This window comes from Rosa chinensis, chromosome 1 (genome assembly GCF_002994745.2).
Source record: "Rosa chinensis cultivar Old Blush chromosome 1, RchiOBHm-V2, whole genome shotgun sequence".
In the NCBI taxonomy this organism is placed as follows: domain Eukaryota; kingdom Viridiplantae; phylum Streptophyta; class Magnoliopsida; order Rosales; family Rosaceae; genus Rosa; species Rosa chinensis.
Window position 1 is genome coordinate 32,723,298 of NC_037088.1, and position 25,843 is coordinate 32,749,140.

General features: G+C 37.8%; 1 protein-coding gene across 3 annotated transcripts; it reads right to left on the reverse strand.

Annotated features, from left to right (window-relative positions):
- Positions 1-14,108: 14,108 nt before the first annotated feature.
- Positions 14,109-21,022, reverse strand: LOC112195268 (UTP--glucose-1-phosphate uridylyltransferase). 3 transcript variants are annotated; one of them, XM_024335645.2, is made up of 20 exons: positions 20,234-21,021; positions 20,069-20,157; positions 19,872-19,962; positions 19,656-19,716; positions 19,483-19,560; positions 19,351-19,401; positions 19,208-19,260; positions 17,689-17,761; positions 17,509-17,566; positions 17,350-17,396; positions 17,161-17,220; positions 16,357-16,389; positions 16,127-16,161; positions 15,970-16,045; positions 15,838-15,894; positions 15,660-15,743; positions 15,459-15,557; positions 15,267-15,371; positions 14,699-14,770; positions 14,109-14,609 (listed from the first exon to the last, which is right to left on the reverse strand). In XM_024335645.2, exons 1-20 carry the CDS (start codon positions 20,860-20,862, stop codon positions 14,583-14,585), a joined length of 1,878 nt encoding a protein of 625 aa, XP_024191413.1. In that variant the 5' UTR covers positions 20,863-21,021; the 3' UTR covers positions 14,109-14,582. The 3 variants fall into 3 exon arrangements, 2 of the variants coding, with proteins under 2 accessions (XP_024191413.1, XP_024191422.1); XM_024335654.2 differs by lacking the exons at positions 14,109-14,609; positions 14,699-14,770; positions 15,267-15,371; ... (1 more) ...; positions 15,660-15,743; positions 15,838-15,894 and having other exon boundaries at positions 15,980-16,045; positions 16,127-16,164; positions 20,234-21,022; XR_002934441.2 differs by lacking the exons at positions 14,109-14,609; positions 14,699-14,770; positions 15,267-15,371; ... (4 more) ...; positions 16,127-16,161; positions 16,357-16,389 and having other exon boundaries at positions 17,509-17,579; positions 20,234-21,022.
- Between the last annotated feature and the right edge of the window lie 4,821 nt (positions 21,023-25,843).

Below are 25,843 nucleotides of genomic sequence, written 5' to 3' on the forward strand. Positions count from 1 at the left end.
TAAATAGCTGTCACACCCCGAATTTTGAAATAAGGATTCAAATCCGGAACATGACTAATAACAATACAAATAACGTTCTGAATTTTTTTCTCAGAAACAACCACACCTTACACCTCTTAATATTACATAAACCAAATCCTCAAGCTACTTATTACAGCACACTCTCATCAAATCAAATTGTAAGCTCAAATGAGTATAATTCTCCTCACAAAACAAATGCTGTAAATCTAACACTAATACTCTAAACCGCACGATCACTGCCCTGATTCTCCTGACCTGTGAGATTACCCGCTACACAATTTGAATAGTGTACCGGGATTGCAACAACACCAAACCCGGTAAGCTTTTTGCAAAGCTCGTGAGTAAACAAGAAAGAACTGTTGATTTATTTAATTACAATTATTATAACTCAAGTAAACAATCAACACACTCACAAGATAACTCCAAAAATCATATAAACATAAAAGTAGGTATTTTTCGATACTCTCTTTTAAAACTCAATCAGCAAATATTGCATCATTAATATGTGAAATAACATTAAAGCAATGCATGCTTGATTTTCTTTTTACCAACACCCTCACATATTCAAAATATATCATGGATAGATATTTGATCAATTTCACATATTTCAAATATATCATGGATAGATATTTGATCAATTTCACATAACACCTTCACATATTTCAAATATATCATGGATAGATATTTGATCAATTTCACATAACACCTTCACATATTTCAAATATATCATGGATAGATATTTGATCAACATAACATAAGTCTTTTTAGTGAATTTTCAGATTAACTGGTATCAGATCATAAATCCACGTGTTAGGGTCCATAATACCAAAACACGGGAAAACCAGGTTGACTGGTATCAAATCATAAATCCACGTACTAGGGACCGACGTACTATTCCCAAAGTACGGGTAAGCCGCAGCATACCAAAGACACAACTAAGGTATGTATACTCAAAGTAAGCACACTTCCTAAGAGTATAATAGTGCACTATCTGAAGGGACTAAAGCCCACAGCTTAACAACCACGCAGCACCCCCACGAAGCATAACCACGAAGCACAACCACGAAGTACAACCACGAAGCTTAACAACCACGCAGCACCCCCACGAAGCATAACCACGAAGCACAACCACGAAGCATAACCACGAAGCACATTTACCAGTAATTCACTTAAGCACGGGGTTGTTGTAATCACCCGGCTTCATAATTATATTTTTTAGACATAATCAAATTCACATCATACAATCTTTATAAATTTTAGATTGTAATTATGCATATGTACACCCACATAAGAGACATATTATTTCAAGACAAATCTTTACTTCTTAAAATAATTTCCACATATTCACAATTGGCCATATAAAATAGCTTTCACATCACATGATCAACATTTCATTATTCAACAATTAAATGGGAGATTAATAGCTTGAATAATATCCAATCAATTCTCAATCATTTCATCATGCTAATCACACGCCAATCAACATATATATTTCAAGTAAATATATATATACGTAATCATCCGCTCAGGAATGACTACTAATACCAACTATAGTTCAAGTATAAAAACCGTGAAATTCATTTGTATAATAAAATCATTTTACTTACCTATGGACCGTAGTTGATCAAGTCCGTATGATTTAAAACAAATATTTATTCCATAAATATTTTCACACAATTACCACAAAAAAATAAGGTAATTAAATTTATTCGGTTCGTAATATGAACCATGTGAGGTTTACTCACCTCTAATCCAGCTGCGTCTTCTAAAAAGTCGAATATATCAATATTCCGAACGCTCGTCAACTCAAACCGTCAAGTACCTAATCAAGTATGGTCTTTGCTTAGTAAACGAAACACGAAATAACCTTAAACGACAATCCAACGGTCGGATTCTAAAATAAAGACGATCCAACGGTCGGATTCAAAAATAAAGGTGATCCAACGGTCGGATCGAAATTATATGATGATCCAACGGTCGGATCCTCACGGATCGCCCTTAGGATCATCCTCCAAAATTATCACGAAGATCCAACGGTCGGATCTTCCTGAATCGTCCTTATAAACATCTCCACAAAATTTCATGAAAATCCGACGGTCGGATTCTCACGAATCGCCTTCCGAATCACTATTTCACAATTATAAGAAGATCCAACGGTCGGATCTTCGCCCGTGACCTCACAAAGTCACCGGGACAGTCATACGATCAACATATTAAAATTTGAAGTAAAACCGATGGTCTGATCTTCACAGATCGTAAACCGAAGATAAAACGTAAAAACGTTAAATAGTACCGTCAAAACGTAAATCCACTATTTATCAACTTTTTCAAAAATAACCTTGTAATATATCAAAACGCTCGTATGGATGCGTAGATCATCGTCCAGATAATGAAAACTCAAAAAAAAGGTCCGACTCGCCGCCACAAGCGGAGGTCAGACGGCGGTCAACGCGGCGGTCAACACGGAGGTCAACCACCTCCGATGCAAAAGTTGTCAACTATAAACTTCTTCAAAATGAAGGGCTGATGAACTTTCATACCTGGAGCTAAGTCTGGTTCGGCCTAGATCGTCCTAGATCAAGCTTTGAAGTTTGGATCAATCTGGTGCGTCTGATCAGATCCTAGATTAAATCAGGGACGTCGAAAAAGTCAAACCTTGATCTAGCGTTCTATACACAAAATCGTGATGAAAGACTTACATGGGGATGATCAGCATGAGGAGGAGATCACGAAAATGGGAACGATCGGCCCGTGCATCGCCGGAAAAGTCGTTTTCCGTCCGGGTCGGGTTTCGCACGGCTGTGGTGGCTTCGATCCACGTCTGGGAGCAGCGGCGGGGCACGATGACACCTGAGGGAGGCCAGGCGTGCGACGGCGAACTCGGGGAAGGCCGAGTCCGGGGCCGGAGGAGGCCGGAGGGCCGTCGTTCGGCCGGGTCGGGTCGAGCGGTTCGGCCGCGTGGGAGAGGAGAGAGAACGGAGAGTTTGGGGGACCAAAATGCAATTTTGAGAAACTTTCGTCCTTCCGAAAAAATCTGATTTTCCACCTATTTATAGAAAAATTCCAATTTTCAAATATTCATAACTTATTCATACGAACTCCGAATATTGCGTTCCACATATGCACGCGATCGTATCGACGAGCTCTACAACTTTCATGAAGGAAATTTTCTCAAATTCGGTACGCAAAAAAAGTCACTTTTTGAGACCCCCCTAAATAACGTTCGTTTTCGAAAATAAAATCGTTCGAACTATTTCCACAACTTCTCCAAGCTTCGTACTCGCTCCTAATACCGAGAAATCAATTATAAAAATCCACGGAATTTAATTTGGATTTTTCGGGGTATTACAATAGCACTCAAAGAAAAGGTGATTTAGAGACTCACCTTGTCTTCGGCAAATAGAGCACTGAGAACAAAGAGAGATTCCCCTTCTTACTAATAAATCATCAGTTAAAATCCTCTTGTTTAAGACCTTCCAAGTCACCAAGCTTTTGCGGGGCTGCAAAGCCTTATTCCAAATCAAGTTGCACCAGTTTACTGATGGCCTAGGAGGCGAGAGAAACATGAAAGCATCCTTTATTGTAAAAACTCCAGCTGCGTTTGATGGCCAAATGACTTGGTCCCCTACGCTTTCCAGAGGCAACACCACCTTAGAAATTTGTGAAGCAATATCTGGAAAGAAGAAAGAAAAAGTAGGAGGAATTGCCCATTGCTTATTCTTAATAAAATCCCTAACCCTGGCTGGCATAAGGGACTGCACCACTGGAGTGATCTGATGAATGGAAGAAATTGGAGCACCCAACCAATTATCTGAACAAAAAGAGATTTTGCTACCATCTCCCACCAACCACTGCAGATTAGCATAGAATGAGCCCCATAATTTTTTAAGACCAGGCCACACTGAGGATCTTTGATAATACTGTATAGAGAGCAAGTCATGAGAAAAGAAACGCTCTCTCAGGAAGGCTGCTGAAGGTGAAGAGCTATTGACTGTGCTCCAACAAATCTTTAGAAGCAACGCACGGTTGAAATGAAATAAATTCTTTAAACCCAAAACTCCTTGCTCAAGCGGAAGATAGACTGTATCCCAAGCAATAAGTGCTAAGCCTTTCTTTAGAGGATCACCAGCCCAAAAAAAATTTCGTGTCCATTGCTGCACCTTCAAAAGAGGAGACCGAGGCCAAGCATATACTTGGAAGCTATGTAAGAGCTGACTGTGAATAACAGAAAAGATTAATTGAAGTCTGGCAACCTGTGAGAGTTGCTTACCCTTCCAAGTGGAGAGCTTACATCTTACTTTGTCTGCAATGGTTCTAAAGTAGGAAGGTTTCGGACACCCTTTAAAGATAGGGACACCGAGATAAGTGAAGGGAAATGAACCTTCCCTAATACCCAAAACATGTTGGATGAAAACTTTCTGCCGCTGGGCATATTTGCCCAAAAATACTGATGATTTATTCTTGTTCACCACCTGACCAGAATTAATTGCATATTCATCCAAGAATTTCATAATAGCACGAAGACCACGGGGGTTGTTTGCATAAATACCATTACATCATCAGCAAAAAGAACATGAGAAGGAGGATTTACCTTTCTTGGAGCAGCAATGGGGGAAATTTTACCCTTTGAGACCAACGTAGATAAACCTCGACTTAAAACCTCCTCTGCTAGACAAAATAGAAGCGGTGAAAGTGGATCCCCTTGTCTAACTCCCCTTGAGCATTGGAAGAAACCACATGAGGTACCATTTATTAGAACTGACAACCAAGCAGACTGAAGAATATTATGAATCCATGTAATAAAGATCGGAGCAAAACCAAAAGCTTGAAGAACTCGCAGTAAAAAAATGACAGGACCCGCCCCGGATTTCACCCTGAAATTCGAAGAGGCCCTGCGGGGCCCACCTTAGAAGAAATTCTACCAAAAATTTGACAGAACTTCCCCTAAAAATGGACAACCCAAAACCTGTAGAAAAACAATTACACTTCTAAATCATCCATCCTTATTCTCCTGGAGCCACCCTGCTCCCTATATCACAACATCTCTCATATCACCAAACAATTCTGAAACTTAAGAATATTAATCTCATAGGTTATCAGAGCAATCTAATATACAGGCGAACAAGAGAATAGAAAGCAAGATAAATGACCGATGCTTTTATAATGCAGAAACTATGACAGCTATGCCTCAACCCCAAGTACGCTCGACCTCAAGCTAAACTGGCCTACAAACTGGGCATTTAAAACCGAAGGGCCCAGGGGAAAACATTTAAAATCCGTTAGAGTGAGTGGACGAAAAATAAGTAATTTCAAATGAATAAGTAAAACTTAATGCTTTCCCAAGTTATTCTCTAAAACCTCGCATGCAGTAACAATCTTGAAAACACTCTTAATCATCCTCTTTACTGAAATCTCAATCACGTAACAAGAACATCTTGAAACCTCTTAAAATCTCATCCTCAATCCTTATAAAAACATCATTTTCATGAGGCTCGTTTGATGACTAGAAAGGACTGCTGTCTAGTCATCTCATGCCATCTAGGAGGGACTGCCACCCAGATGACGCATCGGAAGGGACTGCCAACCGGGATAGGAGGCGGTGGATAGATGGGACTGCCAACTAGCCACATGTAGTAGACGGGACTGCCGACTAACCACAGGTAGTAGACGGGACTGCCGACTAGCTACCTCATGTCATCTGGAAGGGACTGCCAACCAGGTGACGCATTGGATGGGACTGCCAACCGAGCTGTAGTCTGGAAGGGACTGCCAACCAGACTATTACCTAGAAGGGACTGCCAACTAGGTAAGATACGCATGCGCCAAAACTGGCCTCCTTAATAAACTGAATAGCCTCCTCAAGAACTGAACATAACCTCTTTCAATCACTTGCTTTCGGAAAGAAACTCGATATTACCTCAATAAATCAATAATAATTCACCGAAAGCATAACTCAGTAATAACTCACTAACTCAATCCTCGATATCTCAATAAATCCTCGAAAGCATAATCACATACTCTATAATTCAATAATTGCTTTCGGAAAGAAAGTTCCATCTAACCCAAGTCTGATAAGTGCGGAATTCAAAACCCAATAAATCTCGATAAATCAATCATGCTCAAATATTTGCTAAATCCCTCGCACTCGTATATCTTCATAAAAACTGATATTCGAAAACAATAATTCTCATAATATTTTTCCGAATCAGTCACTTCCCGAAAATCATTTCCTAACTCAATAACTCATGAATGACTATCTCAAAAATCTACTAAAAGCCCTCGGGAAGGAATTTCAATACTAATCTCGTAATCCATAAATAAATCTCGATAAACTAAATCTCAAATATTCAAAACATAATTAAATCTCAATTGGAAGAAAATAATAATAATACTGCATGCGGAATTAATTTAAAAACAAATGTCCACTCACAATACTGTTTAGGCGACCATGCATACGAGTTCCTTCGTCGAGCAATAGCTCGGTACGTCACCCTGTATACAATTATTTTCCGTGAATAACTATTCAACAATTAAATACGATTCTCAAAATCAAATCCTCATAATTACATCTCCACTTCTCCTCGGATGCAACCCAAATTATACCACTAATACCATTTCGTTAATTTAAAGGTTCCAAGGCAGAACCGAGAGATATCCGACGGCCGGATTCTCGTAATTCGATAATCGAAACCCTAAACTTCAAAAATTCATAATTAAATCCAAGCTTCTCCAAAATTCACCAAATTTCATATACAAGCTCTACAATATTTATAGGATTTAATGGGCTAAAAACTGGAATTAAAACACAGCCCAACACGCCTCCACGCGCCACCAACAGTGGCAGCGCGTGGGCCCCACGCGCCGGCGGCAACCACCTCAGATGGCCACCAAAATTTGGCAGCACCATCTACTCAACAAACCCAACCTCTTTCTCAACTACAACAAGTTCCAATTTTACCTGGAAGAGCTCCAATTAGGCACGTGAAATTTTTCCCGAAAACTCCAAGAACCCTAGAAATTGAAATTGTTAATTCGACCTCTACACTGCAAATTGAAATGAAAGACCTTAGGGGAAATGATCTATGTCGAAAACCGAACCTTCGACGCCAATTTGGTGGCCGGAGACTGCCGGAATCGGAAAATATCGACGCTGCCTCAAAAATGCTACAGTGACCGTCATCTTCTTCTCGTTACTGCACCTTCCACAGTTCATATTAAGCTACGAAACGAACTCAGAAATCAAGAGAAGGAAGAGAGCTTTCCAACGACATCTTACACGTCAAAATCCGTCGCCGGATGGAGGAGTTATGGCCGGAAGAAGGTGACGAGGTCGGAGAGGAAGAGAGAGTCGGGGAGAGAGAAAGGAGAGGGCTCGGTAAGTTTCCGAAAATGGAAACTTACCACAGTAACTCGTCCTATTTATAGAAACTTACCATAAACAGTAACTTTACCATTTCGCTTATAACTTTTGCATACGAACTCCGATTTTTACGTACCACATATACACGCGCTCGGTTTAACGTCCTCTACAATTTTCATGAAGGAAATTTTCTCAAATTTTGACCCGAACAAAAAGTCAACTTTTAGGGCCCCCTAAAAGCATTGAAACGACAGTAAAAGTGAAAGTAAAAGTTGTTTACCGTCCAAATGACTAGTAAACCGGTGAATTCGGGTTCGGGACGTCACAAAAAACCCCAATCTAATGTGTCAAAAGCCTTGCTGATGTCAAGCTTGATAGCAATACTACCCCATGTACGTAGAAATAATTGAGGCAAAAGAAAAGGCTGAGAGATGTGTGAAGCCTAATACCAATCCAACCCATTTTATGAATAAAATGTGACCAATTAACCAACCAATAAAACTACTTATTACAAATAACATCTTGTTGTTGCATCGAAGCATATAAATGTTGACTAATCTAACTAACATTGAACTAGCAAAATGAAATGATTGAATAATTGAAAAATGAGATTATTTAGGAATAAACATTGAATGCTAAGATTAGGCATTGAATTTTTGGTAGTAGATCCATAATAAAAAAAAGTGTTTGTGATTGTTCCAGAAGAAATGAAACAAAAGATATAGTAGACCTCATGGTCGGACTTAAAAAAAAAAAATTTAAAGAGTTAGAAGTTATAAATAGAAAGATTTTTATTCTTTCAAACATCCGTTTATGCTTATATTGAACAAAGCAAGACACCATTGTGTCGGAATATCTTAGGGCTTGTCTGGTAACGTTTTTAAAAATGATTTTTCAAAAACCAATTTTGAAAATAAAAAAGAGAAAACAAGATTGGATTTTTGAGATCCGAAAATGTGTCTGATAGCTTATTCCGAAAACAATTTTCAGAAACGAGAGAAGATGGCGACTAGAGATGAGAGAGAGACCTGAGAATATGGAAGAAAAGAGCACGTTCTTTTTTTTCTTTGTTTTGAAAAATATATCTCTGTGTTTTCTAAAATATGAGAATGAAAAGGTGAAAACGTCTATTTGTCGTTTTCTTGTTTTGACGAGTAAAATAAAAAATTATTTTCAAAAATTATTTTCTGTATTTTTGAAAACAGACCAACGAACGCATTTTCAAGCCATTTTCAAAGATGACTTGAAAACGTTACCGAACGCCACCTTATCCATCTCTCCAGGGAAATGGATATCTCCAAAAAAGATTTTAAGTTCAATCCTTTTTTTTTTTCTCCAGCAGCTGCAAAAAAAAGAGAAAGGGCTCATATCTTATTGTAGAAATCCAATATATGGCACTGTACAAAGCGACAATAGCAGTTCATATAGCTGATGCCTCTAAAGTGTTGATTCATCACTTGGTTAGCTTGTTGGGCCAAGGAAACGACAAGTCACATTTCTGAATAAGTATTATTTTCTTGGATTCTTTCCTTTCTCTTTGATCATAATTAGAATTTTGTGAGTAGGTGTTTGATAATTTTGGTTTATGCATGTGTTTCAATTCAAGGATGGATAAAGATTCTCCCATCTTCTTCAACCTGATATTATTTGAGGATTATGTTACCAGTGGCCAGTGGATGATGGCAAAGGAGTACCAGTCAAAAAATTTCAGGCCTAGTGATAAGATTTTCTCCTCACAGTATATGTTCAAACCTACTCTCTGCTTGAAATGTGATGATATTTCAAGATTAGCAGTACTTGATTAATCTAAGCTAACATGAGGAGTGTATGAAACAGTGCGAACATGACCTACACCGATGTTGAGAATGCCCTTTCCATCATCCTTGGTGCAATTGACGATCAAAGGGACCGGATACTTGGTGAATTGCAGCTTTCCAGCATTCAACGTACACATTCCCTTACTCTCCTTGGTTGATGCAATAAAATCTCAATCTCAGGGGTGCAATGATGTGGTAAATATCCGTCAGTTGTTGCATGACATTGTCTGTATGGTGCATGCTTTAAATTCCTTTTCGCCTTCAAAATAATTTAGCATCTATTAATCATATATGCTGAAAGTTAAAATTATGCTAATATGCTCACCTGAAGCTTTGTTGTTCATTGTCTCCTCTCGTTTTTGCTTTAAGTTTGGGAAGGCTTAGCTTTGTGGACTCATGTGATGTTCAATAAACTCTATTAACTTGCCTTCCCTTGAATCTCTTGTAGGCAACACACCGTTTTCTTTTTCTTGTTTAGCAACATTTATAAAGTCATCTTTAGATTTACGTAAATACAAAATTCTTTGATAAGAAATGACCTCTAAAACATTCGGAAGGGCCTCTATGTTTGTAGTAACCCTATGACTCGAAGTCAGTACTTGTATGAATTCGTGTTCCCAATTATTAACAAAGTTAGTATTGCAATCTGGTTTCTTCTTAGAGTTGTGAATATGTAGAAATAATGGAATGATTTGTTTATATATTTACGTAGAAATAATTAAGGGAAAGAAATGGCAGAAAGATGTGTGACAGTGGCTGCCAAGAAAAGAGAAAGGGCTCTGATCTTATTGCAAAAATTCAATATGGCACTGTACAAAGCTACAATAGCAGCTCATATAGCCAATGCCTCTAAAGTATTGATTGGTCTGTTCGTTAGGTTGTTGAGCCAATGAGATGAAGAGTTCAAATTCCTCAATAAGTGAGTATTATTTTCTTGGTTTCTTTCATTTTTCGTTGATCATAATTAGAATTTTGTAAGGAGGCTGTTTAATAATTTTAGTTTATGCATGTCTTTCAACGTCGGATAAAGATTCTCCAATCTTCTTCAACCTGATATTGTTTGAGGATTATGTTACCAGTGGCCAGTACATGATGGCGGAGGAGTACCTGTCAAAAATTTTCAGGCCTGATGATAAGATTTTATGTTGACAGTATATATTCAAACCTATTCTCTATTGGAAATGTGATCATATTTCAAGATTAGTAATACTTGATTAATCTAACCTAACATGAGGAGTGCATGAAACAGTGAGAACGTGACCTGCACCGATGTTGAGAATGCCCTTTCCATCATCCTTTGTGCACATCTTTAGATTTACATAAATACAAAATTATTTGATTAGAAATTCCCTCTAAAACATTCGGAAGCTTGGTTTGTTTTGGGCCTCCGTGTTTGTAGTAACCCCGTGACTCGGAGTCAATACTTGTATGAATTATGTTTCCAATTATTAACAAAGTTGGTATTGCAATCTGGTTACTTCTTAGAGTTGTGAATATGTAGAAATAATTGAACGATTTGTTTATATATGTACGTAGAAATAATTAAGGTGAAAGAAACGGCTGAAAGATGTGTGACAGTAGCTGCCAAGAAAAGAGAAAGGGCTCTGATCTTATTGCAGAAATTCAATATGGCACTATACAAAGCTGCAATAGCAGCTCATATAGCCGATGCCTCTAAAGATGTTGGTTCAGTAGAAGCAGTTGCGGACTATCTCCTTGATAATGAAGGATGATGTTATAAGAAATAGACTTTCCCCACCATCTAGCTTACTTTCAGACTAGAGTGTTTCATAAATTTGAATTTTAGGAATTCAAGGATCTCATTTTATCAGAGTGTTTACTATGGTTAAATATTTTAACAATTCTATTTGGTATCAGAATCTGACAATGAATCGAATGAAGATACTGGCGTTGTATTTCAATTTTGTGTCTCATATTCAGGTTCTTTGCTCTCAGGTAAGATTCTATCTCTATTGGTGGGGCTGCTGAACGAATAAGTCAAGGACTATTGATTCTATATTTATGTTGATTCATAATAGTATAAATATAATCCTGATCAACTTGCTAATGAGTGTTTCTTTTTACAACAATTGAGCCTCCTTTCTTTCTTGCTCACCATAATTTCATGATTGGTATTCCAATTGTTTTGGTTCCTTTGTTTTAGTTCTGATTGAACTTATTATCTGAACTAAGAGTGTGTTTGGATGAGACAAAAAATGATGGAATTTAATTGAAAGTGAGGATTTCATAATTCCTAATAACCAATTCTCTCGTTTGGCATTATTAGATTGAAAATTTTAAATTTCTCTATGGAAAAAAAAGAAGAAAGAATTCATTATTTGGGGGATGAGATCTGTCAACCGTCTTTCAATCGGACCGTAAGAGAGCAAATCATCCCTGGTCAGTAGCTGACCAGGTGAACGGGATTGTCCGCCAAATACACCAGTTCACCTGGTCAGCTACTGATCAAGGATGATTTGCTCACTTACCGTTGACAAGTATCTGAATTTGGGGGGATGAGATCTATCAACCGTCCGATTTCAATCGGACGGTAAGTGAGCAAATCATCCCTGGTTAGTAGCTGACCAGGTGAACGGGATTGTTCCACCAAAATAGGTGTCATTTACGAATTCATTTGCAGTATTCAATTTTTATTTCCAAAACAAGACTTTTTTCTATTTATTTTTTTATTTGTTTTAAACTTTCTTAATTTATTATACATTTCAAATCCTAAATAGATAAAACCAAACAATAGAAATTGTAATTGATAGAATTTTGATTGATGGAGTTAAAGATTCCATCATTTATAAATTCCTACAGATTTTATAATTTTCTCATCCAAACGCACCCTAAACGCGTTTGATTTCATTTCACAGGAAATTTATTTACTTGGTCAAACAATCAATATCCTACTTCTCCCAACTTTGGGTGGATTGAGTTATGGAATGCATTATGTCTACTACTTTTTTTTATTATTGTTGATGGTTTTTCTAAAGGTTATTTTTCTCTCAATAGAGGTTTTTGTTTGTCTCCTTATATCTCAACTTTATGTATGGAACCTCTCATTAGACACCGTAATCAGACCAGTACGAGAACAAAAAGTCACGGAGGCTTTATTATCTAACTCAGAGAGTTTCCCTAAACTACCTGGGAAAATCCTATTTAGTTTCTTATATCCAAGACTCAGCTCGTATATATTTGATAATGATCCTGATGAGGTGGGGATGGGACGATAAACGAGTTACCGGACAGATTTAGTTTACCAAGATTGTCAAGCTGACTTAACCATTGTCGCAATTTGCCAACCAACTGATTGGTTGCGATTTGCGAACTGCAAGGACTGCAGTTTAGGCGCTCAGTGGACTCGTAGAAGTGCAATTCTCTGTCAGCGGAACTTCCGGTAAAGTTCCTGTAAGGTACCGGATAGGCGAAACCAGTTCAATTCAGATTGCAAAGTATGGAACCTGGAATCCCACCCTCAACATTATTGGCAAACAGATCAAAATAAGTGAGAGTTTTGACGTTCCCACTGGAAACAGGAAGTTTAATTACCATGTAGTTTATTTCAAGCTAGATCAATGTCGACTTCTAACTTTGGCCATCTCTGTCCGAAAAGTTGAGAGCAACTTCCTGTGAGGCTATCATTCTGAGAAAGATTTAAGAACTTCAAACCTGGTAGTTCTCCAAAACCAAGTAAAATTCTTTTATACAAACCCCACTGGCTAATACTGACTGTAACAACATTGCTGGTGTTGACAAGCCAATTATGTATTTCTGAATGGAAGCTGTTACAATCAAGCTCTATTACAGCAAGTAGTAAAATTGACCATAGTGAAAGATGGAATAAAACCAGATAACTGACTGTCAGATAGATGCAATTCATTGAAGGATGATAGTTTATTGAGCCTCTCAATCCAGTTTGAATCTACTGTTGAAGGGTCAACTCCATTCATATTGACATATTCCTAGACTTTGTGGAATTGTACCACTGAATTCAGCATTCGATAGATTCAGATAGTGAAAATTCTTCAAGGATCCAAATTAATCGGGAATTGAAATGCCATTGAATGTATTGAAGCTCAAGTCTTGAGCAGTTCCAGTGAAGGTCTAATTTCACCAGTAAGTTCCAAAATCCGTACCTGCCAGAGGAAGCAGAATCTTCAAATGGATGAAGTGGGTGTGGGTTATGGAGATCAGCTGCGATAACAGCTCCAGTTGTATTATCACAACTTATCCCCCACCATCGGCAGCAGTTGCTTCCTTCCAATGAAGACAGCCGGTTTTCAGGATCTTTGAGACCATTCTTGAAGTCAATAAGAACTTCTCTTTCCATTTCTAGGCAACCTATCAGCTGAGCACCACTTTTGCAGGCAATCTCTGTTAATATGTAAAAGAGAAGTAGCAAAACAAGTTTAATTGCAACTATTTCCATAAACTCAAATCTCATTAAGCTACTGTGTGCGTGCCTACGCCATGAACAACGGGATACAATGTATGGTCCATCATTTCAGTGCTAAGAAAGAAACTGATAATAGTTCTTCCGGAACAATTTGATTCCAGCTTCTAATATTCCACCTATGTTCTTCCAAAATTCACATATTCAAATACATGACGCTCTTTCCGGACATTGTAAAGACCGACTCAGATTATTTAATCAGCTAGCTAGCACTCGGATTTGACTTGATGCAACATGGAAATAGTTGTGGGTACTATTTCCATCAACTCAAATTATTTTAGACCAAACGAAAGAGAACCAATTTTCTGTTCACATACCTGAATGTTGATCAAGACCACCTCCTCCAAATCAGTGTTTATGATACCGAGCTCCTAGCAATCAAAGCCTATTGTTGCCGTGAACCATTTTATTATTATTGAAAAAACAAAACAGAAAAAAACATTTGAAATAATTCTGAAAATCTTGAAGTGAAGGCTGCTCTTCATTCAACTGCCAAAAATATGGATTACAATTTTGGTGTGGTGGCTAAAGGAAAAATTCATATATCGACCCAGCAAAGCAAGTGAATTCCCCATAGTGTTTTCATAACTGAGGCCATGCTCTTTGTGGCACATCATGATCAAAATTAAATTACAACCAAAGAATCAATTGGTACTTAGATTGATCGTCAAAGAACAAAACACAACATGCTTATTTGGTCTTGAGCCACTGATCCTCTGTATAAAAATAGGGTCTCCAAGCAGCTCCTCTCCATCTCTCCCTCCCTCTCTCGCAACGCAAAAAATGCACCGTAAATGGAAAACTGTTAATGGCAGCTGTAGCTGTGTCAAAGCCCTATAGCTACTACAATGGCTCTAGAGGAAGATGCTACACTGGTTAGTTCTCCAGTGATTTTGTGTAACTTTCTCCAAGCTACTTAATATCATGGTCAAAAATCTGAAGGATCCTTAATATCCTGGGAAACAAAGCGCACAGAACATTTAGGCTGATAAGTACAATCATCCATATAAACAAAGAAAGCAAATCAGTATGGGTGGCTCTTACCTCATTCTCTATTACTACTCCATCGGGAATTTCCAATTTCATCCCAGGTTCTGCATGAATTGTTACTCTCCCCTAAAGAAGAAAATCAATCAAATGAAAATAAATAAATAAATGTTGAAGAAACGAAAAGAAAACCAAAAGGAAAGTTGATGGCAATGTCTTGCTCCAGCATATCATATTGTATGTAGCAACCAATGAATGACTGAAATACATGGATGCATGCATGTGTTTACACTGCACTCTGCACTAATAATGTGGTTATCATGAACATATTTAAAGTGAGCGCATGAACACTCAAAACAAAAACAAAAACAAAAAAAGAAGCATGCCCCACGTGTTATTCCTCAATTCCTTCTTTGGTTCAAAATCATGAACCAGAAGAAGCAATATGTTTGCCAATTAAGGGAACTTTGGTGACATATCATAAGATCAAAGGGGCAAAAAATTAAACTCAGCAATGCTCAGAAATAACATCCGGAATATGACAGTGCGGACAAAGAAAAAAGAAAAAAAAGGTTGAAGCATAAGTTGGGAACACAATGAGTCAATTGGGAGAGATTAACAATACCTTGAGAGTTATACCAGCTCCAAACCAAACATCACCAGTGACCTTCAAGCTGTCCAGGTCAATAATGTCGGGCATGGACTTAAAGCGACTTAGAAGGCCACTTACCTGGAAGTAGATAAAACAAACAAAAGTATAAAGAATACAAATTCCAACATATAAAATGATGGCAAATGTAATCAAAGAAATCTCTACCTTTTCAAATTCCGGCCCTAATTCGATCACAGGATTTGCCGGGTTGGTTCTAGCTATATTCCGAACTACAACCCCTTCATCATACATATAGAGATTTGACTGTGGAAATACATTAATGAGATCAAACAGTAGCAATCAAATCAAGGTTCAAGGGCATCAATTTTTCAAAGTCAAAACAAAAATTAAAGGGTAGATAAATACCTTTAGCAGAAGTAGATCTGATGTTTTTTTCATTGAAAGAAATTGAGAATTAGGAACGTTGACACCAACAGCATTATTGAAGAACTGGTACAGCCATGGAGAAATATAATATGAAAACCTTGCAACAATAGTTAGTGACAAAGGCATGAGAAGTATTTATTATGATGTGATAAAATACCCGTATTGCTGAACCAACTGCTGTTTCTTGCAGAAGAACTTGATCAGACTCTGTTTCCTGTAAAGAAAACAGTACTTTCATTAATTACCTGTCATTCATAAGCAGTTCTGTAAAGTTGATATAGTCTGGTACCTTCGAAACAGAGAAATCTTCAATCTTTAGTTCATCTGTATCCAAAAGCCTTTTAATGGCTCTAACATTCAACCACCTGTTTAGTGTAGCACAAAGGTTAAGTTATACATACTATTGTGATTGAGAAGCTTTGTACAACAGTCAATCTTTCACTTACAAGCTGCCAATATCGACAAGTTTGAATTTCCCCGTCTACTTGAATGTATCAGCAAACATGACATCAAGGAAAGAGAGGAATCAGTTAATGAGAAATATAAAAGCACATTCAAGTGAATCATTAAAATATACCATGGATAATTATCAGTATGGTGTATAACAAAGGCGAGATATGAACAAAAATGAACCAAAACAAGTGGAAGCAAATGAAAGAAACAAACTGTAACTTACATCTTTGACGGAATTCTGGGCTATTTCTGCAAGCTGCATCATAGTATGGCAAATAATGTTAATCAACTATTGTTTTAACTCATAGAGAACAGGAAAATGTACATATATGACTATGTAATATGATATTACGTAATTACTAATGACTAAATAGAGCATTTCAGTTCTGAACGTATTTAGATTATTGACAACAATTGTTTGGTCTAGACACATTTTGTTCAGCACCTATACATAGTTGAAGCTCTTGTTGGCCACATTATGTTGCAAAATTATTTCCAAGCTCTACCGGACAGAGGATAATCATACACAAATGGAAGATTCCTAACAGTTATTTTCAACTCAAACAGTTAAGCAGTTACTTTGCTTCAATCTCATCAGTCAGTCTAAAGGCTTTGTCATAGGCTCAATCCTTTGCATATAATATGCAGTTGCATTATAATGGTTGTCATTGCTTAATCTTGAACCCAAGTTGACTAATATGGCACAACTTCCAAACATGGGATAGATAAAAGAGAAGCATAACACTTCATTTCAAAGCTTACAAATAAAGTTGATCCGATCTCTTCCAACCTACTCACAGTCTCAGAATTTAATAGGACCAGTGAAAATACGGATATTTGAATAATGCCATGTTCAGTCTATAACATTTGCAAACAGTATCATCTAAGCTAAATCTATATGAAAATAAACCAAAAGACTTAGCTGGTTACAAGAATACTACTGTTGACAATCCAGCCACCTATCGAAAGGACTGGGCAGAAAGGAGATCTACGGTAATACAGAGCCATATATAATAATACTTCATACCTCAAACTTCTGTAGGCGTGAACCAATCAAATCTGAATCATATGAGGAGGTAGGTGTGACCTGAAGGAGGGAAAAAGAAATACTTACAATATTTACAGACTAGAAAACAAATGATGATATATATATATATATATATATATTTAGAGAGAGAGAGAGAGAGAGGTATGATATAAAGATCATCTTGTTTACCTCCATACAGTAGTCTATCTTATTTTCAACCAGATGGTCTAAAATTTCTGAACATCCACTTAAGGTGCACAAAGATAGAGGAACTGGGCGCTATCAAACATCAAAGCAATAATTGAACTGATCATCAGAGAAAATCAAAGAAAACTATGGCAAGGATACTTGGGTCAATTTTAGCAGCCACATTATCTGAGTCAACCACAAGGACATACTCCTTCCCCTGAAAAGGATAGCTAATGAAGTTCAGTCAAGTTTACAACGATTAAAAAAAAAAAAAACAAACAAACAAACAAAAAACAAGAAACAAATATGCAATGCTCAGAGGTGCATTAAGATATATACCTTTGATAATAGGGCATCAAGGGTTCCATTTTTCACAAGCGAAAGCAATACTGCTCCGTGGCCAGAGGGATACCTTCACATATGCATAAAACTTGTGTTAACTGATGAAGAGAGTTAAATAATTAAAAAAGGAAGTGCATCTGTGATTGTGCAGAACCAACAAGCGAGATGCTCTGAATGGTGTTTACATGTAGCATTTCTGGAAAACATTTCAATTATCTTCCAATCAATAGAAATCAAATTTACTCCCTTTAAAATTTCAGCCTTGGAAAACCCAGTGTAGGATGCAGCATTTTAGCTCAAACATAGAGAAAGCTAAGTATTTCTAAATTTAGAGGAAACTGAAATTTATAAATAAGCAAGAGGATGTACACAACAGTGGATAAGAATTCCACTGAACCAAGAGAACAGCAGAGAAAAGCCAACAACGATCAAACCAAAATAAATACACTAAACTACAACGCTCCAATTTGAGACAATGGTAGAAAAAGACCAGTCCCTGGAATCCAAATAAACTGATGCTGATAAGGACACCCAGCATCGAACTCTGTCCCACAAAATATTGAGCTCCTCCTCCCTGACATTTTCAACAATCTTTCTGTTTCTTTCCATTCAATAACCCAAAAGATAGCCATTGTAGATCATCTTCCCAAAACTTTCTCACCAAAAAATTTGTGTTTTTTTGCTCAAAATACTCGACTCGAAAAAGGCCTCTGAAACAACATATGCCAAAAGCGCTAAAGCAATTGGACAATGTCAAATTGGGTGATTCCCACTATGAGGTCCAGTTTTGCACATCAGACAGTCAGGAGAAAGGCAAAGGAAAGGGCTTTTCGTCTGCACAATACCAAGGGTATTAATATTCCCGTGCTAACATCCACACCTTAGGAGGTAGTTTGGCGTTCAGTTTACAGAATAGGGAAAAAACTGTGTAAGAGGGGTTGTCCATCAAATTTGAACACGATTTACTAGAAAAATTCCCGTAGACTTAAAAACTACCTTCTTTTATCTGATGAGACCAACACTACACTCAATTAAGATAACAATGCCGAGGGCTCCTCAACTTCCAGGTCATTTAGGTTCCTCGGAACCCAAAATTCCCACTAAACCCTAATTAAGAGCAGCCTAAAGCACGCAAAGGTCATGAATCTTTCAATGAATAGATCCTAACCCCTCTTGAAGGACCAGAACTACTACGAAGTTAGACTTTAAACTTTAAAACTAGGTTCTGGTAGCTATTTTACAATTTTCAAACTCCATATAAAACAAAAAGAAAAAATGGTTGACCATCTTGCTGGATGTTTATATAGCAGTCAGGACGAAGATGGCAAGAAAGCAGAAGGAAAGAAAAATATTATATCCTCATACCAGGACTAGACACTGCAAAGCACTAGAGACTAGTAACAGTACTTGACAAATTGTAATATGTTTCATGTCTGCTTTCAATATCACAAAGGTTCCCCGTTCATAAGTTAAAAGTTCACTAATGCAAGAAATACCGATAGGAATGATGACATACAGTTCATCCTCACCACTCTGTCCTCCCTGTGACTTGAGCTGTGGATGTTGGGTCTATAAAAATGAGAACATATATTCACAAGTAAGTCCTAATCCAAGCTTTCAATAACAAAACATAAGCAAACCTGTGCACGGATTGCAAACCTGTTTAATAGACTGAATATCAATGTCCGAATTGGAATATTTCTCCAAAACCTAGAATATGCAAGTAGCTATGAGTGGAAAAGGATAATATTCAAACGTACGTACTTGATAGAAAAATGGGAATCAATTCACCTTCAGCGTATCTTCATGTGTACTATCTGTGTTCACAAGGACCAAAGGAACACTGCAGTGATACTTAGAATTGAGAGACTGCAAGAAATAGTAATAGTAAATTAGAATCTCACATAGAATGATACAAACTACAAAAAACAATACAGAGAGGGAGGTAAAAAGTAAGCACTAACCTCAATTTGATTAACAATTAAGTCAAGAGATGTCAACCCATCAAAAATTTCCATTGCTGACCTGCATTATACATACATAGAAATACAGTAAATATGATGCAAACCAAAGCAAAGGAATCAAAACACAAGAAACTACTTGTACTACACAAAATGAATCAATCTAAGCCATGAATGCACTATGTAATAACAGCTGGTAATTGAGTATCAAGTTCATACTTGGGGCCACCGAATCCCATACTTGTACCCAAACCTCCATTGAACTTGATCACAACAAGCTTGTCCAGCATCTCCTCAATTTTCTCAACATCTGAACTCTCACACAAAACCACCAAAACAAGTTTCCTTCAAAATGTGATTACTTCTACATTGATTGAATTAAGGCAACAACAAAAACATTACTAAATTACTATTACCAGTAGAAATGTGCAAGAATTCGTAAGGAACCACAAGCAACTCATCCTTCTTTGCGCTCTTAGCCTCCTCTATAACCCCCACTCGCTCACTGCAACAAACACACACATCAATCTCACTCAATCAAAACATCAAACACCTGGTGCGCACCAAAAACACCTACACACCTAGTCTCAATTTCGGCCGAAACGGCGCCGCTCTTCTTCTGCTGAAGCAAGAACGTCTTGGTGATCAAATTGCAGAACAGGTACACAAATTGCACCGACGAATTACACGGAATCGGATACGTGATCTTGTTGTAGTACTCAATAGGCATGTCCGAGTCCACAAGCGAGACAATCGGAATCTGCAACCTATGCGCCTCTAGAATCACCGACGACTTCCTCTCGGAGTCGAAAACCACGAGGCAGTCCGGCGGCTGAGTCGGTCCGAAGACGATCTTCTTCCGGCGAGACCTGAACTTCTTAGGGCTGTGACTATTGGTGAGGAAGCCGCCGGTGCGCCAGAGAGTGTTCATGGAGGGAGAGTAGCAGCCGATCTTCTTGGTCATTTGTTCGACGATTTCGTCCCAGAGGGAGTTGGTGTTGACGAACATGAAGCGGGCCTTGTTCTCGGCCATGGCGGCGATGAATTGGGCGGCGTTGCGGAGGCAGATGAGGGTCCGGTCGGAGTCGATGACGGCCATGCCGTTGCGGTGGCCGAAGGTGAACTGCTTGAAGTGGTGGGCCGCGACGCGGCGGCCCAAATGAGCGTTGGTGCTCAGAAGCTTCTGGATTACTATGGAGTGGAGCGTCATTGTAGGACTAGGGTTTAATGGGGTTTTCCGACTGACTCTGAACTCAGGAATGGTGTGAGACTAGAAGAAAAAGGTTGTTGTTTGGTGTGGGCGGGTCATGGGTTGACCCGATGACCCGGAATAGATGAGAGCATCTGAGCATGTTAGAGAATTATGAATTGGTTTGATCGGGCAAACCCATGACCCAAATTTTTTTGTTCGACCCAAAATGACAAAGCATCCATTCGAAATTTAGTAGCATTTGGTTTTGGTATTCCCTATTTTTTTTTTTTTTTTCTATCCACATATCAATAGAGGTTTCAAGTTTGATACGGACTGCCCCGATGAGCTATGGTGCATAGTCAGTTAGCCTAACTAAGAACGTAGAGGTGATATGTTCAAATCTTACTATCATAAAGAATAATGGGTGGAAGGTGAGAAGTTTTAAATACACTCTACTCAATATACCACCTATTCAATTTCTCATTTTTATATTTTAGTAAATACACAACTCAAAGTATTTAAAATTTCTTTAATCATGAAATATCCTAGAGAAATTTTAAATACATCCCCTCAATTACACAATGCACATATTTTATATTTTTTTGTCTCATTTTTTTATCAAACTTCCATCTATGTCCCTCTTCATTAAATAAATAAACAAGAAAAACTTTTCAAAAAAAAAAAAATCAGGTCAGCTATGTAGCATAACTTTTTATTTAATACATTCTTTTACTATAATTTTTTGATTTATTGTGGAATTAATTGCTAATTAATTCGGAGACATATCTATATGGTAATTACTAATTACTTTTCTTCTTTTTCACATCAAAGATATTGGTATATATATCACTAAAAGAATGAACCATGTTGTTGTTTGCAAACGCGCGAAGTGATTGATGATGACGTATTCATGTATCCAAGATATATTTTGATGGTTTTATAACATCTTTGGATCCTGCCCCCGATAGCTGATAACCATCTGACGCCGCTTTGAACCTGCAAAATCCCCTCCCCTCCCCTCTCCTATCCCAACCCACATCCACCAGTCAGCCACACCCTTCGATCGAGATATCTTTCAGTTATGTCACTGCCATGTTAAAGCAAATAGAGTAGCCAGTAGAGCACTCTTTGCTAGTTGGTGCTTGTTACAATACATGTATTTTGTAGAGATTCCTAATATTATCTCGGGACATACTCTAGTTGCTTATTGTAATAAGGGATTTAGGCTCAATGTCCACCCCTTGTATTCCGCAGTTTCATTAATCAAGGATTGAGGACAGCTGCACCAACCCTTTATTCAAAAAGAAAAAAGAAAAAAAAATATATATATATATAGAGTCCGGTTCTGAAGAGGACGTCCGCACTTCAGCTGAGGCGTTCCAGGCGGCGACGGTGGCGCGGGGCTTGCAGGAGGGAGGCCGGAGGCATCCCAGACGGTTCTAGGTAGCGTTCGAGGTCGGAGGAGGTCGGGGTTGCAGGTTCTGGGCAGCAACCCGACTTGCAACTGCAGGTTTTCTGCAGCGAGCTGCAACCCCGTCGTCGGCGACTCCACTAACTGCAGATCGCTCCGTCTGGTCCTTGCTGTCAGTCGGCCAAGCCCCGCCGCTCCGTCGAACCCTGAGCCGAGCTGCAGCGGCGACGTCCGTACTGTTGCTAAAGTGCGGACGTCCTCTTCAGAACATTTTTGTATATATATATATATATATATATATATATATATATATTTTATCCAAAGCGGAGCTCCGCTTTGAAATTAAGGTGTGAAGTTCGAGTTTTGGGTCACTTTTCGGTCCCATATCCACATCTCGACCGTTCAGTTTTTAGGTACTAGTGTATAGATCATCTCTACAAATTTTCAGTCAAATTGATGATCATTAAGGTATCTAACTCGCTTAAACTAATGGACGGACTGAATCTGTCAACCTGAACCGTACTACCTTTAAGGTAGTTATCAAAGCCTTAACGATCATCATTTTGGCTGAAAATTTACAGAGATGATATATACAATAGTACCTAAAAACTGAATGGTTGAGATGTGGATATGCTACAGAAAAGTGACACAAAACTCGAACTTCACACGTTAATTTCAAAACGGAGCTCCGCTCTAGATAAAATCTATATATATACATACATACATACATACATATATATATATATATACACACACCCAAAAATGCATGGTAATAAGGATGAGGTTTCAATGGCACCTCAAAATTATGTGACAATTTTGACAACAGAAGTTCAAATAATTGCATGCTTGTGTGCCAATTAACCAAGTATGATGGCGCATGTGGCCAGTAAATATAGACATGGTATAGTCAGGGTGTGTGTGTTTGGTGGGATGGTAAGGCTTTAGTTTCTCATCTGAGAGGTCAGGAGTTCAAGGCCCATCAAGGGTGGGAGTGGGGTGGGGATTCAAAAAAAAAAAAGACATGGTATAGTCATGAAACTTTAAAGAATCAATTTTGGTGATTTAGCAAATGTAAGCAAGTTGTAAGCTAATGTCATATTTTTTTGTGAGTATGTAGTTAATTATATATGTATGATTTGGGCTTAGTTTGGCATTGCTTCCTAGGGTGCTTCTGGGGCTGCTTCTACTTTTGGACCAAGAGCATGGTGTTTGGTAAAATATCTGAAAGCTGCTTTTGGTTGAAATGGCTTCTCTGTAAAGCCGAATTTGGGAAGCCACAATTTGTAGCTTTGAGAAGCTGCTTTGGGAAAACACGGAGGAGCAACAGTGCAGAGTTTAATGAAATTTAGACTTCCTGCCAATTCTGTCCTACTCCTTTTCTGATAATTACATCGAAACAACAGAACCCTATCTTTTCTCCATCTCTTTGCCGTCATTATCATTATCATTCCACATCTCCTCCTTCCTCTTCTTCAATTCGTGGATTCTCGCCGGCCTCTCCTCCTTCAATTCGTGGGTTCCATCTCTTTGCCGTCATTATCATTATTATTCCACATCTCCTCCTTCCTCTTCTTCAATTCGTGGATTCTCGCTACAATTTGGGTCTTCTGGGTTATGCTTCTTCTCTGAAGATAATCTATCAAACGGAACCCAATTCCTCTGATTCCTCCATAGCTGCACAAAAAGGAGTAAGGTATGTGAGCTTCACTCAGTCAGATTTCCAGAACCTAAAGTTTGCTTGACTGCTTCTCTTTACTTTTTATTTCGAGAAATTGATCAGATTTCATTGAATTGTTATGTAGGAGAATTCTTGTACATCTTAACATTGGATAATTCGATCCTCGATCATCAAACTTCTCCTCCTTCTCTCTCTGCTGTCACTAAAAGGTTCAATCTTGCTCTCTTTACCTTACTCTTTCAAATTCAGTCTTTTTTTTATTCGTACCCATGTAATTAGTATTCTTCTGTGAGTTTGGTTTGTGCTTTTAAGATAGATTGAAGCTCGTGTCTTGCTTAATTTGGGATACAAAGCTGAAAGTTTTAATTTTTGTGAAGTATAATTGTCCTGCTTAAGATAGAGATTGGAATGAGGAGAAATTTAATTTTGGTGGATGAACTCTGTTATTCTTATTGTTGATTCTACCTGAATTATCAGGTGGGTTTGATTTGGTTTACTTAACTATGAATAATGGCTATTGGGATGTGAAGCTTTGACAGTTGAAGCTTTCTGGGTTTCTTAAAAAACGGTGGGGAAGATACTTTTCTATTTCTTGTTTGCCATGTGTGTATGTCATGATATCACATTAGTTAACGTTCTGATTGAAAATCTTCCTACGTTAAATAATGCAAGTCTGCAGCCATCCCCATTATTTGTGTACCTGTCTTAGAAACTCAGTTCACATGGTTTCAGCTTTAGAAACTCAGTTCATATGTTAACTAGAAGTATGTGAACCTCATAATTAAATGACAGCTAGGTGTTGAAGCGGGACGATGTGTTCATGCTTGGAATGAAGCCATGCCATTTGTTTGTATTCGTCATTTGCCCTTTTTCAATTGTTTTTGAGGCTGCTGTATTCTCATGTTTGGAATTGTGGTTTGAAAGTTTCAATTAAAAAAGGAATCCAGTGGTAGGTAGATTTTGGTTTGACTTAGTTGAGGGATGGAAAAAGTTCTTTGAGGAGTCGAGGAGGTGATTATACATACCTTGAATCTATTACTTAGCTCCAAATATGAGTAGACGAGGAGGTATACAACTTCTATAACGTTTTGGTGGTTTTCAAGATGCTTTCTATTCGTGACAGTTTGAATAGGATTTCACCATTTTGATTTTTTATTTTTATGCTAGTGATTAGTGAGTCTACTATTGTTTGTATTGGTTATGGTTTATACACAAAGGAAAAGAGTAAGGTGACAAATGGCAACTTCCGGCATTGCGTATTGCCAATTTGGGATCATTCACCCCTCGAGATACAAGACTGGTCTATAGAACTGTATTTTTCTCTTGGTAAATGATAACTGGTTTTAGTGGGATGGTAATTTGATTAGAATAAGGTCTGTTTCTTCGACTAGTCTGTTAAATATTTTGAGTGATGAAGTTTAGGTTTATATGGGAGGGGGTGACTGAAATAGTGGGTGTTCATCAGTTTCAATTTGCTACTGACCGATTTGTGCTAGTATACATATATGATTTCTATGTTAGGAAGAAACAATATATTTGTGGGGCTGGGATTTTTTACCCACCTATATGAAAAATAAAGAACAATATGTTTGGCCCCTATGGAGATGTCTACCAAGTGCAACTTTCTATCTCAGTTCCTTGTATCATGTTTTTTTACCCCTATTTCAGAACAGTTTTACTTCTGTATTCAATTTATGTTACCAGGCGTGTGAGACTTTCTATTTTAATTGCTTATTTGCATAATGGTATCATATTTGTGATTCAAGTTATCTGTATCTGTTCTTTTTTTCTTTTTCCCTTTCAATCTTGTTGGTTGCTCCAAGAAGCATATAGGGAGTCATTGTTCATTTATTGGTTATAATTTATATGTATGGGAAGAGAGTATGGTGCCTATTGAATTGATGATAATG